The sequence below is a fragment of the Anguilla anguilla genome, chromosome 17, assembly GCF_013347855.1.
Source record: "Anguilla anguilla isolate fAngAng1 chromosome 17, fAngAng1.pri, whole genome shotgun sequence".
Classification (NCBI taxonomy): domain Eukaryota; kingdom Metazoa; phylum Chordata; class Actinopteri; order Anguilliformes; family Anguillidae; genus Anguilla; species Anguilla anguilla.
Window position 1 is genome coordinate 27407883 of NC_049217.1, and position 24806 is coordinate 27432688.

Consider the following 24806-nt stretch of genomic DNA (forward strand, 5'->3'; position numbering starts at 1 on the left):
TAAATAAACAAATAAATAAATAAATAGCGTGTAAGCGCACTCAGTAAAATAACGCGCGCCGGAGACAGAGCTGCGAGGAGCTGCACGCGCTCAGTAAATGAGCCGGGAGGAGGAACTAAATAACTTATCAAAGTACTTTATCAACTACGCAAGCGCTCCACCGGGAGCGGTTATATATATATATATATATATATAAAGCGGGGGAACAATAAAACGAGTACCTTCGCGGAGAAATGATACACGATGTGGATTTTATTGAGGTAGTTTATTACGCGGTGCAATAAAGCCGCCCAGGCTGCAGGAAGTGCGTGGCGATCCTGTACCTCATTGATTCCTACATTCCGCCGTCACCGTCGGTTCATGCCCGGAGCCAGAAACCGGGGCCATGTAAGCGACCGTTATAATGATCGTTATATTAGACAAGATTACTATAAACAGAGTTATGTTTAAACGCACAACGGTTCAACGCTGAAGGGCGGTTTAATATTTCATCATTTACAACGCACAATCAGCATAGGGAAATGGGTGTTCGCGGAGAAGATTACAGTAATCATTATTATAAACACTACCATCTTGCTCATTATAATGATGCCAAGATCTGTTACAGGCTCCAGGTTATCCCTGCAATGGGAGAACCAGAAAATAACATTTCTGTTTCGCATTTGCGTGTAATAAGAAAAACACTGAATTTAATGTCTCTAATTATACAGTGCAAAACATCAAGATAAAAAGTATAATAAAATAATAATAATTCTCATTGTCATTGTTATTATTAGTAGTAGTAGTAGCCGTAGAGATTTCTTTTATCATGAAATGTATAACAGAATGAGAGCACAGAGTGTGCAGACATGATATCTGTCGTTGGAGAAGCTTAATGGCTCTCTTTTTGAGCACAACGCAACATATTATACACAAAATCAAAATCCATTCATTTAAACAGCGCATATCATCCATTTGTGCAGAGCAGGGGTGTCAAACTCCGGTCCTGGAGGACGGCAGTACTGGCGGATTTGGTGTGTGGTTTCCTTTCAGCAAGCAGCAGTTAGGGCTCGGAAAGAAGGGGTGTGTAATTCCATAGCCCACCAATGACATGAACGAAGCGCTTAATTGGTGAAACGCACCGCAAACCAGCAGACGCCACGGCCCTCCAGGACTGGTGTCCGTCACCCCCTGGTGTTAGAGGCTGCGACTGAAAGAAAGAGGCCAATCGTCCGCGCCTGAAGTTCGCGGCACAAAAAAAAAAAAAAAAAAAAAAAAACGGCTGTCGTTCCAAAAGCTACAAGCAACCGAAAAAACATTGTTGGGCGGTCATATTTATGTCTGGGTAGCATCGAGGGCAGGGCTTCAGCTATAATCAGGGTTTTAATTATTAAAGTGCTCTCTTTTTAAAAAAAAATCCCACGCACTGAAAATGGCCGTGACTTCCCCATTCTAAACTGCTGATCAAAGATGGCGCCTGTCTCACACGATTCTCCTGAGAAAACAATCTGTTGTTGTCTGCACCGTCTCCAAAGTTTGTCAGAGTTTGTCGCGCGTTCATACCAGGTTTGTTGACAGCGCCCATCTGGAGCGGACTATATCTGTTAAAAATTCTAAATAATGCACCATCGACGCAGACGGTCTTAAGACTGAAGGGAATAATGGAAGCTCTGCCTGACTGGTCACCTGTTTCAGTCACCTTGAAGGTGTAGCCACAATATTAATTCTGCTCAAAAAGCCTTTTTTTCTTTCCAAGAATAGAAAAGATCAAATTCCATTTATCAGGATTAGTCTAAAATGAGCATGTGAATGTCAGAGTATTAAAACAAATGGGTGCTGTGCAAGATTTGCGTCTGTGCAAGGTAAATTAGTGAGCTTTTAAACGGCATCTGATTGGATGCCTCTTATCAGAGATTCTGCCAGCAATCTCAGTTTCACAACGTAAGCCATTAATTACCCACTTCAGAGATATGTCACACCTCCCCCTTCCCGTGGAATTAGCTATACGCACCCCAGCCACCCCCCCACCCCCGACCCCAACACACACACACCCTCCTCTCCCTCAACCCCCACTCTCACACATTACATATTACATTACAGGCATTTAGCAGACGCTCTTATTCAGAGCGACTTACACAACTCTTACATAGAATTTACCTACCATCCATTTATACAGCTGGATGCAAACTGAAGCGATGCAAGTTAAGTTCCTTGCTCAAGGGTACAACGGCAGTGCCCCACCCGGGAATCAAACCCGTGACCTCTAGGTTACAAGACCAGACCAAGATCACCTGACCCATTACACTACACCGCCACCCTACAGAAAACAAACCCTCACACAGACCAATGCTGTACTGATGGGCACCGTCATTTAACTGAATGCATTATAACAGGTAAGGATCTGCAGGCATCTATGCTGCATTAGACACTGCATTAGGGGGGGGGGGGGGGGGGGGGGGGGTCAGGGAATAGCTGAACCATAAATAAAAACTGGTTGTGCATCGTTGGAGCAAGGCAGAAGTTTTCGATGTACCATCAATTTGAAGGAAAAAAATGTGATGGGCTCTACACAAGTGAAAGCGGAAAGAAGTACTACAGTGTGAACAAGAAACATATAAACAGACTTTTAAAAGGCTTTATCAGTTCATTGTGTCTTGTTCTTTTCCAGCTAGTTTCCTTACAGGTAACTGCATATAGCAACACATTCTCTCAATAAAAAATACATAACAACTAATAACGATGCAATAACAAGAACTGAGAAATAACTTGATTATAACAAAAGTAAAGGCCTCAGTTCATAAAAATGAAAAAGAAGTTTCTAGTTTGAGAACATTTTGCGTTAGCTGGGTTAGCACTGGTGGGGACACCTCGTTTTCTGTGGAAAAGAGAGAGAGAGGGAGGGAGGGAGAAAGACAGAGTGAGAGGGAGGGAGAGAGTGAGAGGGAAAAAGAGAGAGAAGACAGAGAGAGAGAGGGAGGGAGAAAGACAGTGAGAGGGAAAGAGAGAAAGCGAGGGAGGGAGAAAAACAGAGTGAGAGGGAGCAACAGAGTGAGAGGGAGAAAGAAAGAGAGAGAGGACAGAGAGAGAGGGGGAAGGAGAAAGACAGAGTGAAAGGGAGAGAGAGAGAGAGAGAGAGAGAGAGGGAGGGAGAAAGACAGAGTGAGAGGGAGCAACAGAGTGAGAGGGAGAAAGACAGAGAGAGAGAGGGAAGGAGAAAGATAGAGTGAGAGGGAGAGAGAGGGGGAGAGAGAGGGAGAGATAGAGTGTGTGTGGGATAGATCAGCATGGAACTATAATAAGTATTAGACACACAGGACGTCCTGTGGGAACAGCTGTCCTACATTCTTAAGACCACTGTGACCTTGATTCTCTCTGTCATCAAATCTGTGGAGTCGCAACTTTCTTTTTTTTTTCTTTTTTAACAGCCTTTTCCGAATGGCACAGCTGTGAAGGGAAGCACATGTGTCCTGGGCTTTCATCTGCCCTCCATACAAAACCATACAACCACCATACAGGTCTGTGCATTTATGTGCGTATCTTTCATTTAAAGGGGGGGCGGGGGGGGGGGGGGGGGGTTGTATAAGTGGTTTTAACCAATATCATTCCAAAAATAAAAAAAGAGAGACAGCTACAATACTTTACTGGTTTGTAATAACATGAAGGGGCAACTCCCCATTCTTCAGTCGTAGCTCATTCATAAAGGCTTTATAAAGCACTTATAACACGTTCAGTGTTGCTTTACCACATTACTGGCATCCTTTAACACTTTTAAAGATTTTTTTTTCTTTTTCACAATTAAGAGTCAAAATTTCTTTGGTTCATCATTTTCTTTGGTCGGGTTTGACACTACCTGCGTACGGGAATGAATATTTTCCCCAAATACTTGCCCCCCTTTTATCCCCCGGTGAGTTTAGATGGGATTTCCCAAAGCAACTGGAGGTATCTTACCATTTAACGTGAAATATGCTAGAAATGATCATGTGTCATTACAAACGCTCCAGGAATATTTCAAAAATATATATTTTTGGAACATATATTAAGCCGTTACCCCTTACACACAAGGATCTCAGATGAACTGCCCGGTGAAGCGTTCAGCCGTCGACTTCGTCCGAGTCATTTTGGACAAATGGGCTATAAATGACGATGGCATTAAATTCAACGTGAAATTCGGGACCAAACATGCAATGAGTTTATTCACTCAAGGCCAGCAGACAAAAATGAAAAAGACACCCAAATACACGGGGACCGTAAATGTTGAATGGTGACAAGAAAAAGAAATTCAACTTGATGCACAAAGGAGAAGAAAAAAATCAATTCGCTGTGAGTAATTAATTCATTAGCGGGAAGTGTGGTTCTGGTGTAAAGGGCTGGATGAATGCCGGATGAAAGCCATTGAGCCCGGCAGTCAGGGCCAGGCCACGGGGAAGGACGGCCGCTGAGCACTCAGCGAAATTGCCATTGATCTGTCCGTCACGGCGCATTGTGTGGGCTTCATCGGGGCCTGTGACGGTTGCCACGGAGCCCGGAGTTCTACAGCGCGTCGGCCAATCGGAGGACGAGAAGGAGAAGAACGACCAACCACGGGGCAGGCTGCAGGGGCCGTCCAACGAATGATTTTTTACTGACCCAAAACATCACCCACATTGTCCACCTTCGTTGAATTGTTGAGAAAGAGGGGGGGAGAGAGAGAGAGACAGACAGAGTGAGAGAGAGAGAGACAGAGACAGAGAGACAGAGAGAGGGGGGAGGGGGAGAGAGAAAGAGAGAGGGGGGAGAGAGAGACAGACAGACAGACAGACAGACAGATAGAGAGAGAGAGAAGTGATCAAAATTGAGACTGTGCATGTAAAAAGAGAAAGTAAGAAGAGGGTCCTGCCATATGTGCCCGGAGTTACACTGCAGTTGCTCCACTGTCCGCCAAAGTCCATGCAAAAGCGAGTGATGTCTGTTTTAATGCCTCATTTAAATATCTGGGTGTTCAGAAGTAAGCACAGTTTTTTTTTCCTGTTTTTAAAAATGTGATAACGCATCAGACACGAAGAAATCCACAGCTCGCATCCCATCATTGACCGAACAAAGCTAAGTACAGCTTCTTACTGCACATTTTCCAGAATCCAATTCGAAGTTAAATTGTGATCAGTGCAAAAAAGATATTCAGAGGATTTATTTATTTATTTTTTGCAAAAAAAAAAAAAGGTTACAGGTGAAAATGTATCAATTTTTCAGGTCTAATCATATGCCTTCTTAATGGGTTCCATAAAACATTCATAATTGTGATAATTAAGGTGACCTCGGAGAGAGCGGGAGGCGGGGGATGGGGGGCGGGGGGCAGGGGGCGGGTTTGTGCAGCGGGGGGGGGGGGTGAGGCACCTGGAAGATTTCTCAGGGCCGTGACCTTCATCCCTGGTCCTGGGGAGAGCTGCAGGGTCGGCTGGTTTTAGTTGTTACTCAGCACTTTATTGATCAGGTAAAGTCGATTATACAGAGTCGATGACACAGCGAACTCACCTCACCTGGTCTCTTGGGTCTGAATCAGTTGCTGCATTTAAGGCGAAAACAAAATAACCGGCAGACCCTGCGGCCCGCCAGGACCGGGACTGATCACCACTTCATTTGGCATATTAAGCAGCACACACTCAGGGCTACAGTGCATGCGTAGGGTTGCGGGTTCGATTCCCGGCTGCTGAGCACGGCTGTCGCACTCTTTAGCATGGTACTTAGCATGAACTGCTTCAGTTAAAATACTGAGCTGTATGATCGCAAAAATATCATCTGTGTAAATTGCTGTTGACACACACTCACACGTCATTAGAGGTTCGTATGGACCAAATGCAAGGACCAGAGGTTATCTACCCCTGAGCTAATCCACCAATGATACTCCTAGTCTCTCACAGCGCTGATCACCAATGAAAACTCATTCCCACAATACCGTTCCTGCCGCCCCATTGCCACGTTATTCTATTTCCCACATGACAGAGGCACAAATACATGTGTCTGTAAGCAGCTGGACGCTAATGGGACATTTACTCCATAAACCGACGGGGTACTCAGTCCAACAGACATGCAGGCTCCAGGGCTCACTAGGAAAAGAGATGTCAATCTCAATGCGAATACCCCGGTGAAATAAAGGTTAGATAAATAGAAAATGTCCCCCACTGATTCTACCCTTCCTTGAAGGTTTCAGTCGGTAAAGGGGTTCAGGTGCAGATTGCATTACTACACAAGCCATGGAGTCTCCCCCTTCAAACAATGATCCTGACGGCAGACCATCCTATGCTTTTCTGCTGTGCTGTTCACAGCATGCAGCCAGCCAATCAACTCACAGCCCCTAGAACACAGCCAGCCAATCAACACACGGCCCCTAGAACGCAGCCAGCCAATCAACTCACAGCCCCCAGCATGCAGCCAGCCAATCAACACACGGCCCCTAGAACGCAGCCAGCCAATCAACACACGGCCCCTAGAACGCAGCCAGCCAATCACCTCACAGCCCCCAGCACGCAGCCAGCCAATCAACTCACTTGCTGGACTCCTCCCACTCCTAATCCGTCAAAAGGAAGAGAAGGCCTCTATGTGTCTGCAAAGCCACAGTTATGCATCTCATGCAGACCTTATACTCTGTCTAATTAGGCCTAACATGATCAAAAGGAAATTAATGAAGAGTACTGAGACTTGATGACCTCAAATAAAAGGAGCAGAAATTCCTAACTGCATGCTGATCCACACAGCATATCATTCTGAGCGCTACGTTCAGCTGAGGCATTTGAGCAGTACGTTCAGCTGAAGCATTCTTCCTTCATCCAGTGAAATACTGTATCTCTCCAGCAGCCCTGCAGGGCAATGAGAAACAGACCATGGCGTAACCCACTGTTTCAGTCAGCAGGGGGCGCTCTGTGTCATTACACAAGAGCAGCTGCTCCCCAGGCCTACTCTCCCACACTCCCCAGTCCTACTCTCCCATACTCCCCAGCCCTACTCTCCCATACTCCCCAGGCCTACTCTCCCACACTCCCCAGCCCTACTCTCCCACACTCCCCAGTCCTACTCTCCCATACTCTCCAGTCCTACTCTCCCATACTCCCCAGTCCTACTCTCCCATACTCCCATCCTACTCTCCCACACTCCCCAGTCCTACTCTCTCATACTCCCCAGGCCTACTCTCCCACACTCCCCAGCCCTACTCTCCCACACTCCCCAGTCCTACTCTCCCACACTCCCGTCCTACTCTCCCACACTCCCCAGCCCTACTCTCCCACACTCTCCAGTCCTACTCTCCCATACTCCCCAGTCCTACTCTCCCACACTCCCCAGGCCTACTCTCCCATACTCCCCAGTCCTACTCTCCCACATTCCCCAGTCCTACTCTCCCACACTCCCGTCCTACTCTCCCACACTCCCGTCCTACTCTCCCACACTCCCGTCCTACTCTCCCACACTTCCCAGTCCTACTCTCCCACACTCCCGTCCTACTCTCCCACACTCCCCAGTCCTACTCTCCCACACTCCCGTCCTACTCTCCCACACTCCCGTCCTACTCTCCCACACTCCCGTCCTACTCTCCCACACTCCCGTCCTACTCTCCCACACTTCCCAGTCCTACTCTCCCATACTCCCCCGTCCTACTCTCCCATACTCCCCAGTCCTACTCTCCCACACTCCCGTCCTACTCTCCCATACTCCCCAGTCCTACTCTCCCACACTCTCGTCCTACTCTCCCACAGCCATCCAGACACAGGCACATCCTCACAACATAATCCTGAATAGCGTCTGATCTGCTCGCAGGGCAGTCATGTATTATTCACAAACCCAGACCCTTATGAAGCTGCTGAGTTTAAGATACAACCATTTGAAGTCTGCAAGACAGCATTAAAAGGAGACTTTTCCCCCATAATTTTTTTTGAATCTGTGCGCATATATATTTTATGCGGGCACACAAACGTGTGTTCTCACAGACCGCAGACTGTGACATCATTTCCAGACTGTTTGCGGCTTAAAACAAAAGGGTTTTTACAAAAAAAGAAAAGGGGAGGGGCATAGCAGAGTGAGGTGGTGGACCAGTTTGGTGTGTGCGTGTACATGCATGTGTATGTGTTTGTGTGTGTGCATACTCATGTGCATGTGTGCGCATGTGTGTGTACCAATGCCCACTGATTATTAATTTTAAAATAGGAATTCAAAACCAGATGAACTGGACAGAATGAGTTTTTAAAAATATGTTTAATGATTCATCAGAGGGCCCAGCAACAATAATGTGGAGGGATCCCATTGTTTTTGTTTATTATTCTTCTGCGGGGGGGTTCAACATTATTATTATTATGCTCACAGTAACAGTAGGTGTCCTGCAATATGGGTGGTACCACACCAGCAGTTGCTGAACCCATTTCAGTGGTCTGTAAAACTGGCTTTTAAAGGAGGCAGATGTGCAGCATGTTTAATGTGAAAGTGTTCAACCTGAAGTACTTTACTGTGGTTTATAACTTTGCCATATTTAATACGGCACCATTTTTTGGAGATTGCGCAACATCGCCCACATTTTCTTTTGATTACCTTTCAAAATGGCCACAAAGTTCTGAAATATATAACTGTAAATGGAGCTACGCTGAATAAAGGGGTGATTAATATTACCGTATTACTGTTTGACTTTAGAACTTCATTATTTCCATTTAGGTTGAGCGACGTTCTATGTTGATTTCTAACACTCCGAGGCCACCCAGTGGAAGCAGGCAGCAACTGCACACAGTTACACAAGTTCAGAAAAGGTAATTTGGGAAGAAAAGTTTCAAAATCAATAAGAAGTAATAAAGGTGCACTTTCATAAGGCCCTACAGCTTGCCACTGCTGTTTGATCAATCACGAGGCTGCGTTTACTGAAAACGGTTCGCATCACGCAGGTGATCCGCAATACTGATTGCACTTGATTCGTTATTAAATAAAACAGAAGTTCAAACCACCAAAGAGGTGAAGATTTTGATCTAACGGGAAAAGCCGCAGATCAATACGATTTGCATGTCGTCACACACGTGAATTACGGTTAAATTCACCTCGCGCTAATCGCCGGTTATCGGAGTCGAACGGTCGCACAGAGCAGCAGCGGGAAACGAGAATAACCGCCGTGTGCGCCTGCGCGGAAAGCCAGATTAGATCAGAACGCTGTTATAGCAGCAGGAACAGGCAGGCAGTGTCACAATCATCGAAAAAATGTCGTGTTCCTTTTCACTCGACCACCATTAGTGTAAAGAGATATTTCCATAGCAATACTTTGTCCTTTTACGCCTACTTTTATACAATATATACTGTCGTGAATTACAGCATAATCGGATCCTAATTATCTGACAATCACTGAAAAACTAACTAATTTTGTAAATCATAAATGAGTAAAAACACAGAAAGGATAAATAAAGGAGAAGAACAGCATTATGTCCCAGTATTTATTTGCTCAATTCGAAACACAATTCTGTGAAGGAAGAAAATTTAATAAATAAAGCTTTATTAACAAGCAACTAAAAGCAAACCAGCAAATCGGAAATTTTCCAGCAGCCACTTCAAACAACCAAAATAATTCATCCTGCATTCCTGGTGTAAAGACCTCAGTAGTCACACATCCTAGGCTACAGAGGGACTCTGTACCAACAAAAGACTCCTCCACAGCGGTGGTGTAAAATACAAAATAATCCCATAATCTTTTTTTGTTCATTTAAATAATTAATGAGATCACATGGGTCACAACTCTGTTAGCAGATTCTGAGTTCTGAAAGTTAAGGTACAGTGGCATCCCCATAGTACAGTAGCCCATACCCCCTAACCCCCTCCCCACAACCCAACCTAACCCCAGCCCCCGCCCACCCCAGCCCCACTCCACTCCACGCCGGCTCAGCTGGCTTTCCGTCTCTTGCTGTTTTCCTGCTCCGCTTCTTCCTCCGGCTCTCGTTTATTCGACGCTTCGCGCGCCCGTTCGCTGGCCACGCCCTGTCCGGCCACGCCCGCCGCTCCCTGGCCGTTGACAGGCACCTCCAGGGCGGCCTCCCTCATCAGCCTGAGCCCCCTCCTCTCCCTCCGCTCCTCCATCTCCTCGATCTCCTGCGCGAACAGCGCCTTCAGGGGCGGGGTCAGCTTGGGCAGGACCCGCAGGTCTGACGGGCGCACCTGGGGAGACGCGGGGGGGGAGCGGTGAGTGGTCGTCTCCGCCCTCGCCAAAAAACGGCAAGCCGAGGGGCGGGGCACACATTCAAAGGGGCGTTTCGGAAGTGGGCGGGGCTTAGGGAGCCGATCGGGGAACAGCGGCGTCACGCTCTTTACTCCTCAGGCTGCGTAGCTGCGTCGCGCCCCTCTGCAGCCTCAGGAGGACGCGGCCCAAAAACAGCCGCGGACTCGCCTGGCCCCAGGCCTGCCTGCACCCGCTCATGCAGGGGACCATGTGACTGCCCCATGAAGGAGCTCCACTCCAGCCTGACGGGCGTGCAGGAGCGTGGTGGGGTGTGCAGGTTCGAATCCCGTACGGCACTGTGTTTACGCACTTCAGCGAGACTTCCGCTGAACGGTTTAGGCGCTCATCCACAGCGGGTGCGATTCGCTCTTTTAAAAGCAGCAGGGGAAGGCCTGCCGACGGGCCTGCGGTCAGATTACCTCGTGCTTTACGAACGTGACCGTGCAGAACCGTTCCAGAGTGGAGAGAGATAGAGAGGAACGGTTCCAGAGCGGAGAGAGGAATGGGTCCGGAGCACAGAGACAGAGAGCGAAGCGGTTCCGAAGCGGAGAGACAGAGAGCGGAACGTTCCGGAGTGGAGAGACAGACAGCGGAACGTTCTGGAGCAGGGAGACAGAGAGCGGAACGTTCTGGAGCGGAGAGACGGAGAGCGGAACGTTCTGGAGCGGAGAGACAGAGAGCGGAACGTTCCGGAGCGGAGAGACAGAGAGCGGAACGTTCTGGAGCGGAGAGACAGAGAGCGGAACGTTCCGGAGCGGAGAGACAGAGAGCGGAACGGTTCTGGAGCGGAGAGACAGAGAGCGGAACGTTCCGGAGAGGCTGTGAGGTGACTCACCCTCATGTGGTCGAAGGCGATGCCCACCCTGTCGCTGAAGTCGGCGCTGAAGAGCGGGATCTTGGCGTAGCGCTGGCTGAAGTGGTTCAGCATGATGAACTCAGCCTGCATCTTCACCCCAATCCCAATCGCCTGAGACGTCGTACTGCGAAGAGAAAACCAGTCTGAGAGTGTGTGTGTGTGTGTGTGTGTGCGTGTGTGTGTGTGAGAGAGAGAGAGAGAGAGAGTGTGTGTGTGTGTGTGAGAGAGAGTGTGTGTTTGTGTGTGTGTGTGTGTGAGAGAGAGAGAGAGAGTGTGTGTGTGTGTGTGTGTGTGAGCGTGTGTGTTTGTGTGTGTGTGTGTGTGTGTGTGAGAGAGAGAGAGAGTGTATGTGTGTGTGTGTGAGAGAGAGAGAGAGAGAGAGTGTGTGTGTGTGTGAGAGAGAGAGAGAGAGTGTGTGTGTGTGTGTGTGTGTGTGAGAGAGAGAGAGAGAGTGTGTGTGTGTGTGTGAGAGAGAGAGAGAGAGAGAGAGAGTGTGTGTGTGTATGTGTGTGTGTGTGTGAGAGAGAGAGAGAGAGAGAGAGAGAGAGAGAGTGTATGTGTGTGTGTGTGTGTGTGTGTGTGAGAGAGAGAGAGAGAGAGAGAGAGAGTGTGTGTGTGTGTGTGTGTGTGTGAGAGAGAGAGAGTGTGTGTGTGTGTGTGTGAGAGTGTGCTTCGGTAACACTGATCGGTAACAGTGCTGTTTTGTTCTCTCCTCAGGTGTTTGGACTGACCGGGTTACTCACCTGTGTCTCTTCTCCTCAGCCTCTTCTTCCAAGCCATCCTCCAGAGTTGCCTCATGAATAAGCAATGAGGCATTTTTCCCTGCAAAAACAAATACAGAAAATACATAACACACACGCACACAGACACACACACGCGTGCGCACACACACACACAATTCCCACACACACACGCACGCACACACGTGTGCCTGAATCTCACTGTGTCCATTTCATAATGTATCAAAAAATAATAATTTGTAATGAGCAAGTCTTTGAAACGATTTGTCATAATTCACAAAAAAAAAAGCAAAGCGAAGGGCCCATCAGTGGTTTCACTGATGTTTTTTTGTTCGTTTTTGGTTTCCATCGCGTGAAGGAACGCGCACGCCGGCGGCACGCACCCATGTGCACCAGGGCGTCGCAGGGCATGGTGTCGCCGGAGAACACCAGCTTCCACCCGGACCGGTGCGTCAGGCTGCAGGCGAAGGCGTTCTTGCAGTGACGCACCACACACGTCTGGAACTGGGGGGGAGGGAGAGAAACCAGCGCTGCTACAGTTATACGTGATGCACTCCCTCCTTTTCCGTGCAGAAAGCCAATCAGAACATTCTCACCCCCAAAGGCAAATAGGCCTTTGCATTTATGAACATGTTCAAAAGTCCTAAGTCAGTGTTCTAGAACTCCAGAACGTTGCTTTCAGTCACCAGTAGTGATTGTGACATCAGCATTAGAATGCTCAGTTAAGAAGATTCTAATCACATGTTCGTGATCTCACACCATAAAGGGATAGCATTGGTTTATTAGCAGTTTAGCATCTTGTAACACATTCTCCATTTCTATGCATGCAAATATAGACCAGCGAGGCTAGCTGAACGCTCACCCCTGCGTTTTCCAGAAGCGTACTTACACACAGTTCCACCGGCATTCTACCTTATTTCCCAAGAGCACGGCACGCATACCTTTTCCAGGTCAGATTTCCTGAGCATTGATTGGATGGCAGCCTTAGTCTTGTTTTTGTGAACCTCCACCCCCTCAGTCAGGAGCCAGGCAGGCACGAGGCTGACAGGAAGCAGAAGGGAGTGCGGTTCAGCCATAAATCCAGGTCAACCATAAATCCTGACTCCCAATGGCACCCAATTTCCTCCTGAACCAAAACGGCAAGCCCAAAACTCAGGAGCAGCCACAGTTTTACTCACGAATCCAAATTTAACCAACTCAGCTCAAGATTTAAACCCCTCAAAGCCCCAGCAGCTAATTACAACCTCAGGGTTCAGTAAGAAACACGTCTGACCAGTTTCTTTTTTTTGGGGGGGGGGGGGGGGGGACACTCACTTGATGTGGTGCATGATCTCCTGGCAGTGGTCATTATACTGGTGCAACCAGGACTGGATCTGCACTGGGGCCACCAGGTAAATAGGGGTGAATGGCTTCCCCTCGCTGCTCTGAGAGAGAAAAAGAAACAGCACGTGAACTTTCACACACCCTTAAACACTCACCGTCCGACCTCCTGCTGCTTCCTGCCCTTTTCACTCTTTACTTGCCTGTTTTAAATTCGGAGAGGCGATACAGAAACATTTACTCTGGACAGAGGCAGCAGGACAGAGAGAAAATGGCGGAATCATCACAGTTCTCTTTTCACTGAATCCTCAGGTTACTAAATGCCTCCTACAAACAAAATATGATTGTTCAGACTTAGGCCCCATCTTGGAATTTGGCATTTCGTTTAAACCGAACAGATTCTAATTAAATCTGATCAGAGAATCAAAACATAATTTCATCATCGAAAATATTTACAGAGACGAGCAGCTTTTTAAAGTCGTTTGGCAACCGGCCAGCTGAGACTCATTAAGTGCAATTAGCTAAACAGCAGCCACGGTAGCCACCCAGGACGTCTGGGGCTACAGTGCGCGGGGTCGGATAGAGCAGGGGTGGCAGTGCAGTATAATGGGTAGGGAGTTGGTCTTGTAACCTGAAGGTCACAGGTTCAATTCCCAGCTAGGTACACTGCCGTTGTACCCTTGAGTAAGGTACTTAACCTGCGTTGCTTCAGTGTATATCCAGCTGCATAAACGGATGTAGAATGTTGTGTAAATAATATAATATAATATAATATAATATAATATAATATAATATAATATAATATAATATAATATAATATAATATAATATAATATAATATAATATAATATAATATAATAATAGGTGATAGATGATTCGTTTCTGCAGTCCAGAATGTCGTCAGGTTCAGAGAAGCATTCTTCTACCTCCTGTGCTAACTGGGAGCCAGGACTTGAGCAGTTGCTGGAATTATTGGGTATGCAGTAGAGGCGGTGTTGGCACAGTAGACCGTGCTGTCGATTTTAATAAATCATTTCACACGGAACTGGAAAAATACAATTATTTCATAAGGAGCAGATGAGGTGAAAACAGTTTGAAAGATGGGGAATTATTCCTTTGGTTAAAAATAGGTAATAACAAATGAATGTGACTTACATACATACTTCATTCTAGAAATGCCACTGCTGCTAAGTCAGCGCTTTTTTCCATTTACATCACCACTGATGAGGGTGCCGCGTTAACAAACTGTTTTTAAATTGCAAGAAACTGGTCAGTTGCGGCTTTTTTGAGCCGTTTAAAAACCCACGCTGAGAAAGCTAGCGCTGCGGGCGACACAGACGGCTGAAGGATCACTCACCAGGGCCTTCTCCCGCTGAAGCAGAACGTTCAGCAGCCCCTACGAGAAAAAACACAAAACGAGAAACGATCACTGCCGCGGAACCGACTGCTAAGAGCCACGGCGTCGCTGGGAGGTCTGATGACTTCGCTCAGACCGCCTGAGTGAATTTAACACCCCAAAGGGCGCGCCTGTCCCCCCAGACGACACGGCGGCGGGGCGGGAAACGGCGGTAAATTAAGCGCGGAGCTGTCGGGCAGTGGAGCCGCGCGCGTTCCTGCGTGATGTCACAATGCCTTAGCGCCACGACGCGGCAGAGCAGGGCAACTGGAAGAGATTCAAAAATAACGTTCGAAATTCGAAATGACCGCGAACGACGACCGCGTCCTTCGAACAACCGCGAGCGACCGCAGCGAGGCTCACCGTGTGGTGGTCCGCGTGCAGGTGGGAGACGAAGACCGTGGACAGCTTGGTCAGGACCTCGTCCACCTTGTTGCCATAGTGACGACACAGCTGCCCAAAGGTGCCCTCGCCGCAGTCCAGCAGCACAGACTGTGTGGGACTGAGAGAAGAGTGAGGTCAATTCAACAGGAAAAAACCCCAAAAAACACCACACACACATAAATATCACATACACCACACACAGAACAACCACACACAGACTACACACACACAACAATCACACACCACACCACACACACAACAATCACACACTTACAGAAGAATCAAACACCAAACACACACACACAGTTGTGGGGCTCTAGTTAAGGAGGTGAGGTACAGAAGCTCACACACACACACACAGTCGTGGGGCTCTAGTTAAGGAGGTGAGGTACAGAAGCTCACACACACACACAGTTGTGGGGCTCTAGTTAAGGAGGTGAGGTACAGAAGCTCACACACACACACACACACACACAGTTGTGGGGCTCTAGTTAAGGAGGTGAGGTACAGAAGCTCTCACACACACACACACACACACAGTTGTGGGGCTCTAGTTAAGGAGGTGAGGTACAGAAGCTCACACCTGATATTCAGCAGCGTGCCACTGACGTTCCGGATCTTCATGGGGAGGGCGGAGCCTGTTCCCAGAAACACCACCTCTGGGTACTGCTCCCCGCCCCCTGCAATGCACACACACGCGCACACACACACGCGCACGCACACGTTCACACGGGCACACATTAACACATAATCCCTACTACCTTAATTCTGTTTAAAAGTAGACAGTAGAACAAACAAAGCATACTGTCTAACTTACAACAGAATGAAGTGACTAGCTCCTCTCCCTGCCCTAATGGTGCTGACCTGTCCTGACCTCCATACCAGTGAGGTCCGTTAAACGGTACTGACCCGTCCGAACCTCACTATCCGTGACGTCTGTACTTACCTGTCCTGACCACACTATCTGTGAGATCCGTTAAACGGTACTGACCTGTCCGGACTTCACTATCCGTGAGGTCTGTACCGACCTGTCCGGACTTCACTATCCGTGAGGTCTGTACTTACCTGTCCTGACCACACTATCTGTGAGATCCGTTAAACGGTACCGACCTGTCCGGACTTCACTATCCGTGAGGTCTGTACTTACCTGTCCTGACCACACTATCTGTGAGATCCGTTAAACGGTACTGACCTGTCCGGGCCTCACTATCCGTGAGGTCTGTACTTACCTGTCCTGACCACACTATCTGTGAGATCCGTTAAACGGTACTGACCTGTCCGGGCCTCACTATCCGTGAGGTCTGTACTTACTTGTCCTGACCACACTATCTGTGAGATCCGTTAAACGGTACTGACCTGTCCGGACTTCACTATCCGTGAGGTTCTGGTTGCACTCCTCCACCTCCCGCAGGAAGCCCGGGAGCTCCTCTGCTTCTCTGACAAAGTCAGACGCATCACAGGAGAGGATGGCATCTCTGTGGACAGGCAACAGAGGTCAAAGGTCACATGTTGGAGCTTCTATCAATATGGACATGAACAAACAAGCAGAAAGGTTTTCAGGTACTTTCTCACCTGAAAAGGCTAGCAGAGACTATGTGCATCTGTACATGTGAAGTAATTGTCCAATGTACATTTTTGGCATTAATGAGGAAATATTAGGTATTTATTAATAATTCATAAAAGCGTATTCCAACTGCAACCAAAAAAGCAGGCCTGTAATCACCAGAGGAACTCTCAGAGGCTGAAGTGCAATGTCGTAAAAGTGCACACTGAAGTGTAGCAGGAGATAATGGACTTCAATCCTACATAATGGAGTAGCTTTAACTGAAATTGATTTCCTGGTGCGTTCTGGGACAGAACGTGGCTGAAGCCACTTCATCACGCAGTCAGCCTTACAGTTACGCTGCCCCAGATTAAACCCTCCCGCGCGCAATTCCAAACCCCTCTGAGCCGGAAACACAAAACCAAATTATGCATACAGCCTTGCCTTAGATTACTTTAATTCTTCAGAGCAGTGGTTCCCAAACACGGTCCTGGGGGAACGCTGTGTCCGCTGCTTTCTGTCCCAACCACAATTGCAATCCCAGAATGTTAATTTGTCTTAATTAGGTACTTTTCATGTTTAGAGGGATTTCTTACCCTCTAAACCTTAAGAGTCTCATTATGTCAGAAATAGCTGTGCATGCCATTAAGAACAAAAGTCACATGTTCACATTGTACTTATTGCAAATAATTGCATTTAAAAAAGCCAAAAGGTACAACTGGTACAATTAAAGACAGAAATGAATCAATGTGCAAAGCAATTATTGAGGGTAAATATTATCTTTAAAAATGAAAAGCACTTAATTACAAGTGCAAGTAAAATTAACAGCTTGTAAAAAAACTTCTGGGAGCGCATACACAGGGGACACCCAGGATCGAGTTTGGGAACCACTAATCTAGAGAAACGCAACTAATAGTAATTCATAATTAAGTAGTGAAGATCATAGAGCAAGTTTATCATTTTCTTGTCTTTCACAAAGCCACAAGGAAAGATCAGTGTGGCAGTTCAGTTTGGCCTGACAGTCTGATCCTCTAAGACTGAATAACAGGCCTTTAAACAGCCAAAACAGGCCTTCCAGGCCTATGTCATTTTGTGGCAAACAGGCTGCAGCCAATAAGCACTGGCGTCACACTGAATTTCACACCACAGTCATACAAGTGGGGAAACTCTGAATTCAAAGGCACTGGTGATGCGTTTAAACACATGAACAACGATTCTGAGGAAGTGTCTTCAAAGGAATCTAATTTCAAACACCACACCTATTACACAGACAAACACTTATAATTGCTTGTGTATGATGGCACTAGGATGCGATGCGTTACATTAACCGGAGGACCACTAGGAGGCGCGTGCGAGCACACTCTGGGACATCACCTACCTCTGCCACTCAAACTTGGGTCTGAGCTGGTATTTCAGGAGACATTCAGCTCTCACGTTGGGTACATGCAGGGCAGCCTGTTTGCCCTGCAGGAAAGGAGAGAGAGCCAATGACTTAATACACAAACATGACATAACAATGACGTAACATGACACAACATGACGTAACATGACGTAACATGACGTAACATAATGACCAGAACAATGTTCACCATTTTCACCTAACACTAAAGTGTACCTAGCGCTCAGTTTGCCTACAAACTCACATACATCAGCCATGCAGCGCATGACAGCTCTGCCCCGGGCCTCGCGTACCTGTGTAGCATAGCTCTTCAGCTCGGGGAAGATCTCCGGGTGGATCAGATTGAGTTGGGTCTGAAGCTTGCGGCTCCTGAGGTTGTGCACGGTGCAGGCGTGCTCGTTCAGAATCAAATGCTCGGTGCCGGGCGGGAACCTGTCGGAACACATCAAAAGCCATCAGCCAAAAAGTGGGCGGGTGCCTCTGTGAAGGAGAGGTCAGAGGTCACGTGCGTAAAATGGAGGATCGTTGCGGGCATGTCCGTACTGTACCTCTCCATCCAGCTCTTGTAGCCGTCGGTTTCCAGCACCGGCTCGGCGGTCATGTGAACCACTAAGGCTGCAGAGTCTTCAGATCCGCCAGTCTGATACCTGCAGATCAGCAGAAACATCGTCAACACCGTGGCCAGATTTACCTATTTATCCATTTGTCCAGGTTTAAATAGCACCAAATATGAGGTGGCTGTCCGCATGCGCTACCACTGACAGGATATCTTGATACAATATCACATTCACAGTTCAACGCTTGCGCTGTTTGGCACTTTCCCATGCAAGTGACTACTGCTGTTGTTGTTTTACTCACTCATTAAATATGAACACATTAATACAGTTGCCCTGGCAGAGCCTGGACGGTTTTCCCACGCTACCTGGCTGTGTCTTGATGTTATATTTTGGTTTCTCCACTAATCCAGTATTCAGTGAAGGGTGCAGTGTTCCCTACTGAAAGCTGATTGGTGCAGGAGGTGGGCTGCTGAACAGGGATTGGTGGACTGCATTACCTGCGGAGGACCTCATTGGTGCAGAGCGGCCGGACGAACTCCTCGGAAGGACACTCCACCACGAGGAAGACGGGCCCGGGATCGGTGGGAGTGCACACGTCTTCCGGGCGGATCTGAAAAGTCCCCACAACACGACAACCGTCACCGCGACAACCAACGTCACCACAATCATCAGGCTCAGATCTGAAAGGCCCCACAACACGACAACCGTCACCGCGACAACCAACGTCACCACAATCATCAGGCTCAGATCTGAAAGGCCCCACAACACGTCAACCGTCACCACGACAACTGTCACCACAACCAACAGGTTCAGCCACGTGCTCGATGCCTTCAGCCACTTCTCTAAAGAATGTCCAGTATACTGTGTGCTATTACTGTGTGTGAGGTGTAAAACTGTGCTGTTATGGTGTGCACAGTGTAAAGCTGTGCTGTTACTGTGTGTGCAGTGTAAAGCTGAGCTGTACTGTGTGCGCAGTATAAAGCTGTGTTGTACAGTGTGTGCAGTGTAAAGCTGTGTTGTTACTGTGTGTGCAGTGTAAAGCTGTGCTGTACGGTGTGCGCAGTGTAAAGCTGTGCTGTACGGTGTTCGCAGTATAAAGCTGTGCTGTACGGTGTGCGCAGTGTAAAGCTGTGCTGTACGGTGTGCGCAGGCCTCTTCTCACCTCTTTCCCTTCGAACGTCACACTCTTCCCAGACTTGAGCGTGGCGATGATGGGCCCGATGGCGGAGGTGCCCCTGCAGGGAACAGACAGTGGACATCAGCACGCTTCACTGGCATAAAACACTACTGAGACTTCCCTACAACAAGCCCCTGCTTACACTAGGACTAAAACAAGCCCCTGCTTCCACTGGCACTAAAACAAGCCCTGCATACACTGGGACTAAAACAAGCCCCTGCTTACACAGGCACTAAAACAAGCCCCTGCTTACACTGGAGCTAAAACAAGCCCTGCATACACTGGAGCTAAAACAAGCCCCTGCTTACACTGGAGCTAAAACAAGCCCTGCTTACATTGGGACTAAAACAAGCCCTGCATACACTGGGACTAAAACAAGCCCTGCTTACACTGGAGCTAAAACAAGCCCCTGCTTATACTGGCACTAAAACAAGCCCTGCATACACTGGGACTAAAACAAGCCCCTGCTTACACAGGCACTAAAACAAGCCCTGCATACACTAGGACTAAAACAGGCCCCTGCTTACACTGGAGCTAAAACAAGCCCCTGCTTACACTGGGACTAAAACAAGCCCCTGCTTCCACTGGGACTAAAACAAGCCCCTGCTTACACTGGAGCTAAAACAAGCCCCTGCTTACACTGGGACTAAAACAAGCCCTGCCTACACTGGAGCTAAAACAAGCTCCTGCTTACACTGGAGCTAAAACAAGCCCCTGCTTACACTGGAGCTAAAACAAGCCCTGCTTACACTGGGACTAAAACAAGCCCTGCTTACACTGGGACTAAAACAAGCCCTGCTTACACTGGCACTAAAACAAGCCCCTGCTTACACTGGCACTAAAACAAGCCCTGCATACACTGGGACTAAAACAAGCCCTGCTTACACTGGAGCTAAAACAAGCCCTGCATACACTGGAGCTAAAACAAGCCCTGCATACACTGGGACTAAAACAAGCCCTGCATACACTGGGACTAAAACAAGCCCTGCTTACACTGGCACTAAAACAAGCCCCTGCTTACACTGGCACTAAAACAAGCCCTGCATACACTGGGACTAAAACAAGCCCTGCTTACACTGGAGCTAAAACAAGCCCTGCATACACTGGAGCTAAAACAAGCCCTGCATACACTGGGACTAAAACAAGCCCTGCATACACTGGGACTAAAACAAGCCCCTGCTTACACTGGAGCTAAAACAAGCTCCTGCTTACACTGGAGCTAAAACAAGCCCTGCTTACACTGGAGCTAAAACAAGCTCCTGCTTACACTGGAGCTAAAACAAGCCCTGCTTACACTGGCAGTCCCAGCTCTTTGGCCTTCGGCACCAAGAAATTCCCCTTTTTCGGATGAAGCTGCAAAAGAAAGTAAAAAAAAAATTTTTTACAAAGCAATTTTTTGTCTGTGCTATTTTTAAACTTTTACAGGTGTGGTGGGTTGTTCGAAACGTGACCGTGTTACTGACCTTACAGACGAAGGCAACCACCAAAGAGGGGTCTCTGCTTGGTGCCTGTCTCACACCTGAAGAGCAAACACCAGAACAATCATAGCACTTAACCCTTTGAAGTGCAGGTTTTTCAAAATGTTTTTTCAAAATTCTAAGTCAGTGTTCTTGAACTCCGCTGCTTTCAGTCACCAGTAGTGATTGTGACATCAGCATTAGAATGTTCACTTAAGAGCACTCTAATCACACGTGATCTCACACCTCTTAGAGGGTTCATTGGTAGGGTTTAACTGGTAAGGTGTGCCAGGTCATCCCAGGGCCCTTCATGGTGGCAGCTAGAGTTGAAAATCTGCTGGATCTATACCACACTAATAAACTGCCTTCAGTCTCACTGAATTAATCTGCATACAACTGCTAAGCAGAAGGCCACTCTGTGCATTATTTCAAGTCTTTCTCCATCAAAGTATTAAAGTAACTGCAGTGTCCCACAGATTTCTGCCCAAGATTTCCAGGGTCATAAATAGAGTACCGTAACCACGACAACACCCGGAGCACTTACCAGGGCTCCCCGCTCTCTCCTCCCTGCCATCAGCTGACCCGCCAGCCTCGTCTGTCGGCCTCGTGAGCTCCCCCTGGGGGGAGTGGCTGGGACTGCAGCTGGGACTGCGTGGCCTGGAGCTGTGGGGCTCTGCGTTCCCTTTCAGCGTGGCTGACAGAGGGAGAAAAGCGCACAGTCATGCGGTCACAAGGTCATATGGTCACAAGGTCACATGGTCATACGGTCACAAGGTCACACAGTCACATGGTCACATGGACACACAATCACATGGTCACATGGTCATACGGTCACAAGGTCACACAGTCACATGGTCATACGGTCACAAGGTCACACAGTCACATGGTCATACGGTCACAAGGTCACACAGTCACAAGGTCATATGGTCATGTGGTCACACAGTCATATGGTCATACGGTCACAAGGTCACACGGTCATACACCATCCCCCACTCAATTAGATCTGCCCCCTCCATTGATTCCTTCAAGTCCAGGCTGAAAACATACTTTTATTCTGTAGTGTTTGGATCTTCCTGATGTGATTTCAGTGCGCCTATGCCTGCGATCTGTAGATTTGTGCCTGTACGTGTGTTTTGACGCTTTTTACTCTGTGATTTTTACTCTGTGTTTCTGTTTTTATTCTGTGATTTGTTCTTACTCTGTGATTTTACCTGCCTGTACAGCACTTTGGTCAACGTGGGTTGTATTTAAACGTGCTTTATAAATAAATTTGATTTGATTTGATTTGATACGGTCACACGGTAAGCCTGCCGTTCAGCCGCAGCTGGCATAAAAACAAAGCCAGAACAGGGGCAGAGCTGTGGCTTTTTGGTTTGGTGGGGTTGGGGGGGGGTGGTGGTACTGTAAAAATAAGTGTAATTTGCATACTCACCGAATATTGGCACTTGACTAACAGTCATGGTGTTATCAGAATGCGGAGGGGCAGTGTATGGACTGACAGCTGTGAATACAAAACAAGACCTCAAACAAATTAGAAAATTCAGCCTTTTAATGAGTGATTACCCGGTATTTTAAAGCCCAATAGTGCCCAAAAAGTATAAGCATGTAATAAATATTCAAGGCAGGTACTTTTATCTCCAGAAAAATAGAAATATATACAAATGCACAACCTCTTCTTTCAACAAATAACACAAGTGCTACATTTTTTTTTTGAGACACACTACCTAGCTTGATTTCTTCCAATGGTCCAGAGAAAGCACGAATCGCATTCACAAATTTCTCCTAGACAGGAAGGCAGAAGAAAAAATTCAAAAGACCAACATTTCAGAAAAAGTGTTTCATTCATTTAAATAAAAGCGTTGGATAAAAGCGTCTGCCAAACAAATGTAATGCAATGTAATGAAGTACATGCTGTAACCTGAATTTGCACAGAAAAGGCCGCTCACCAGCTGTGGAGGGCCAGAGAGCAGGCATTCAGGAACTCCTGTGTCTTTAAGAGTCAGTATCATTCCTGCAGCAGAAAATAAAAGCACTGAGACAGCGGAATTATCACAGGCCAGGTCGGCCCTGCAAAATAGATTTCCATCTAAATGTGGCTATTTTTTTCCTGGGTAAATATAGGTTAAATAAAAAATAAAACTTTGAAAAATCACACGCGTGGTTGGGAGTGGACATCATAGTCCAGCGTGTCACTTCTTATGCGGTCCCAGTTACAGAATTATGTCTAAACATTCACTTACTATCGACATCACTGCTACCAGTAACAAAAATATAAATCGACTGATGACATGAAACAGTTCTAGGGATTGCAGAAATTCGTCATCATGAGATAATCTGCGCCCTATGAGCATTAATTCTCAGTAGTTTGCTAACCTGAACGTGTTGGAATGAAAGTAGAGAGTTGAACTTGAGTCAAACAACATAAATGAATAATCAGCAAATCTACACAGGTCTTATGCAACAATGTGATCAAAGCTTCCGTACACTAACACTGCCAATGTCACTGAGTACAGATGCAAATTAAACAACTCAGTCCCAGTCCGATAATATTCATGTGTAGCACAAAGCAGTTTTTCAATAAAAAACAATAATGTAATGAACGTATTCTGTCTTCATCTGCTAGCCACAAGCTCCATGTTAAATGTGCCAAATGTTGTTTCCTTCCAAGCTGATCGTGTGGCGCTCTTACCCGACAAACCCCCAACATTCTCCCAGCTCATTCTAGTGAGGAAGATATTGTCCAGACGCGCCGCCTTTACTCTGAACGACAAAAACATAAAATTGGGCGTCAGCACAGCAAACTCCTCCAGTCCAATCCATCGCCCACCAACTGCGTCTTAACTTACTGCTTTCACTTAACTTACTTGTGCTCTTGCATCAGACGCTGAGTTCCTTCGCCACAGTTGAACAGATACCTGTGAATACATGGTTTTGCACTTATTAGCAACTGGAAGAATGCTCATACAATTTCAGAGCATTCGCAGTACTGGGCTTGAAAAACGGCGAAAGTAAGCTAAGCTACTACTTACCGATTGTATTCGGAGAAGACGTAGACGGATGCTCCGTTGCCACGGCTACCTGCTCCAATGACTTGTACGTAGACGGTCGACGGCCCGTGTAAGTCCACATTTTTCCTTTGCTCTCTAGTTTTCACGTGTCGAAGCATCTCTTTGGGGGGTCTAGGTTTCTTCATATTTGTTTTCTGATTGCCACTATCATTAGATGCCATATTCCGCAAAAGTTGGAAAGCTGTCCGTGGGGGAATATTCTTAATCCATATGTTTGAAGAGCACCGAGAATTACCAACGACTTGACGACTTAATAACCACGCAATCGACTTTAAGTTGAATTGTGCTCCTTTCGTAATAAACATTCAGGCAATGAAGTGTAGCTATGGTTGCCTGTTAAAGTGTTCAATATTACAGTACATAGCTAGCTAACATCTTCCATTTAATATCACAAATACTAAGCATTTGTTGTGGGATAGTTCGCTGTCTAGTTCTGAAGGTAAAAACGTGACATTTCTTTGCAGTTTTCCGGCGCAGGGAGATGACGTAACCTACACACTGCGCAAGTCACTGGCCGTGTCCGAATCAGAATTGTATAAGTGCTTATGTAGTTCATTGGTCTGAATGAGTTTACTTGAGTATATGCAATTTGTATAGGCCTATTCAATAGAAGGCAAGTAAGCTCATTCGGACACGGCCCCTCAAAATCTCTGCACAAGTTTCTCTTGCATTGTAAACGTAGGCGTGTCCATATACACGCTTGGCGATGGAGGAAACAGTTTATTAT

General features: G+C 47.2%; 1 protein-coding gene across 1 annotated transcript; it reads right to left on the minus strand.

Annotated features, from left to right (window-relative positions):
- Positions 1–9827: 9827 nt before the first annotated feature.
- elac2 (elaC ribonuclease Z 2) lies at positions 9828–24567 on the minus strand. The gene is made up of 24 exons (XM_035396960.1): positions 24041–24567; positions 23876–23926; positions 23701–23771; positions 22958–23022; positions 22736–22793; positions 22444–22512; positions 21556–21705; positions 21018–21073; positions 20849–20907; positions 19540–19612; positions 18875–18987; positions 18369–18467; positions 18114–18252; positions 17800–17885; positions 16235–16353; positions 15462–15558; positions 14858–14996; positions 14456–14494; positions 13094–13203; positions 12721–12820; positions 12163–12283; positions 11783–11861; positions 11019–11163; positions 9828–10122 (listed from the first exon to the last, which is right to left on the minus strand). Exons 1-24 carry the CDS (start codon positions 24382–24384, stop codon positions 9850–9852), a joined length of 2655 nt encoding a protein of 884 aa, XP_035252851.1. The 5' UTR covers positions 24385–24567; the 3' UTR covers positions 9828–9849.
- Between the last annotated feature and the right edge of the window lie 239 nt (positions 24568–24806).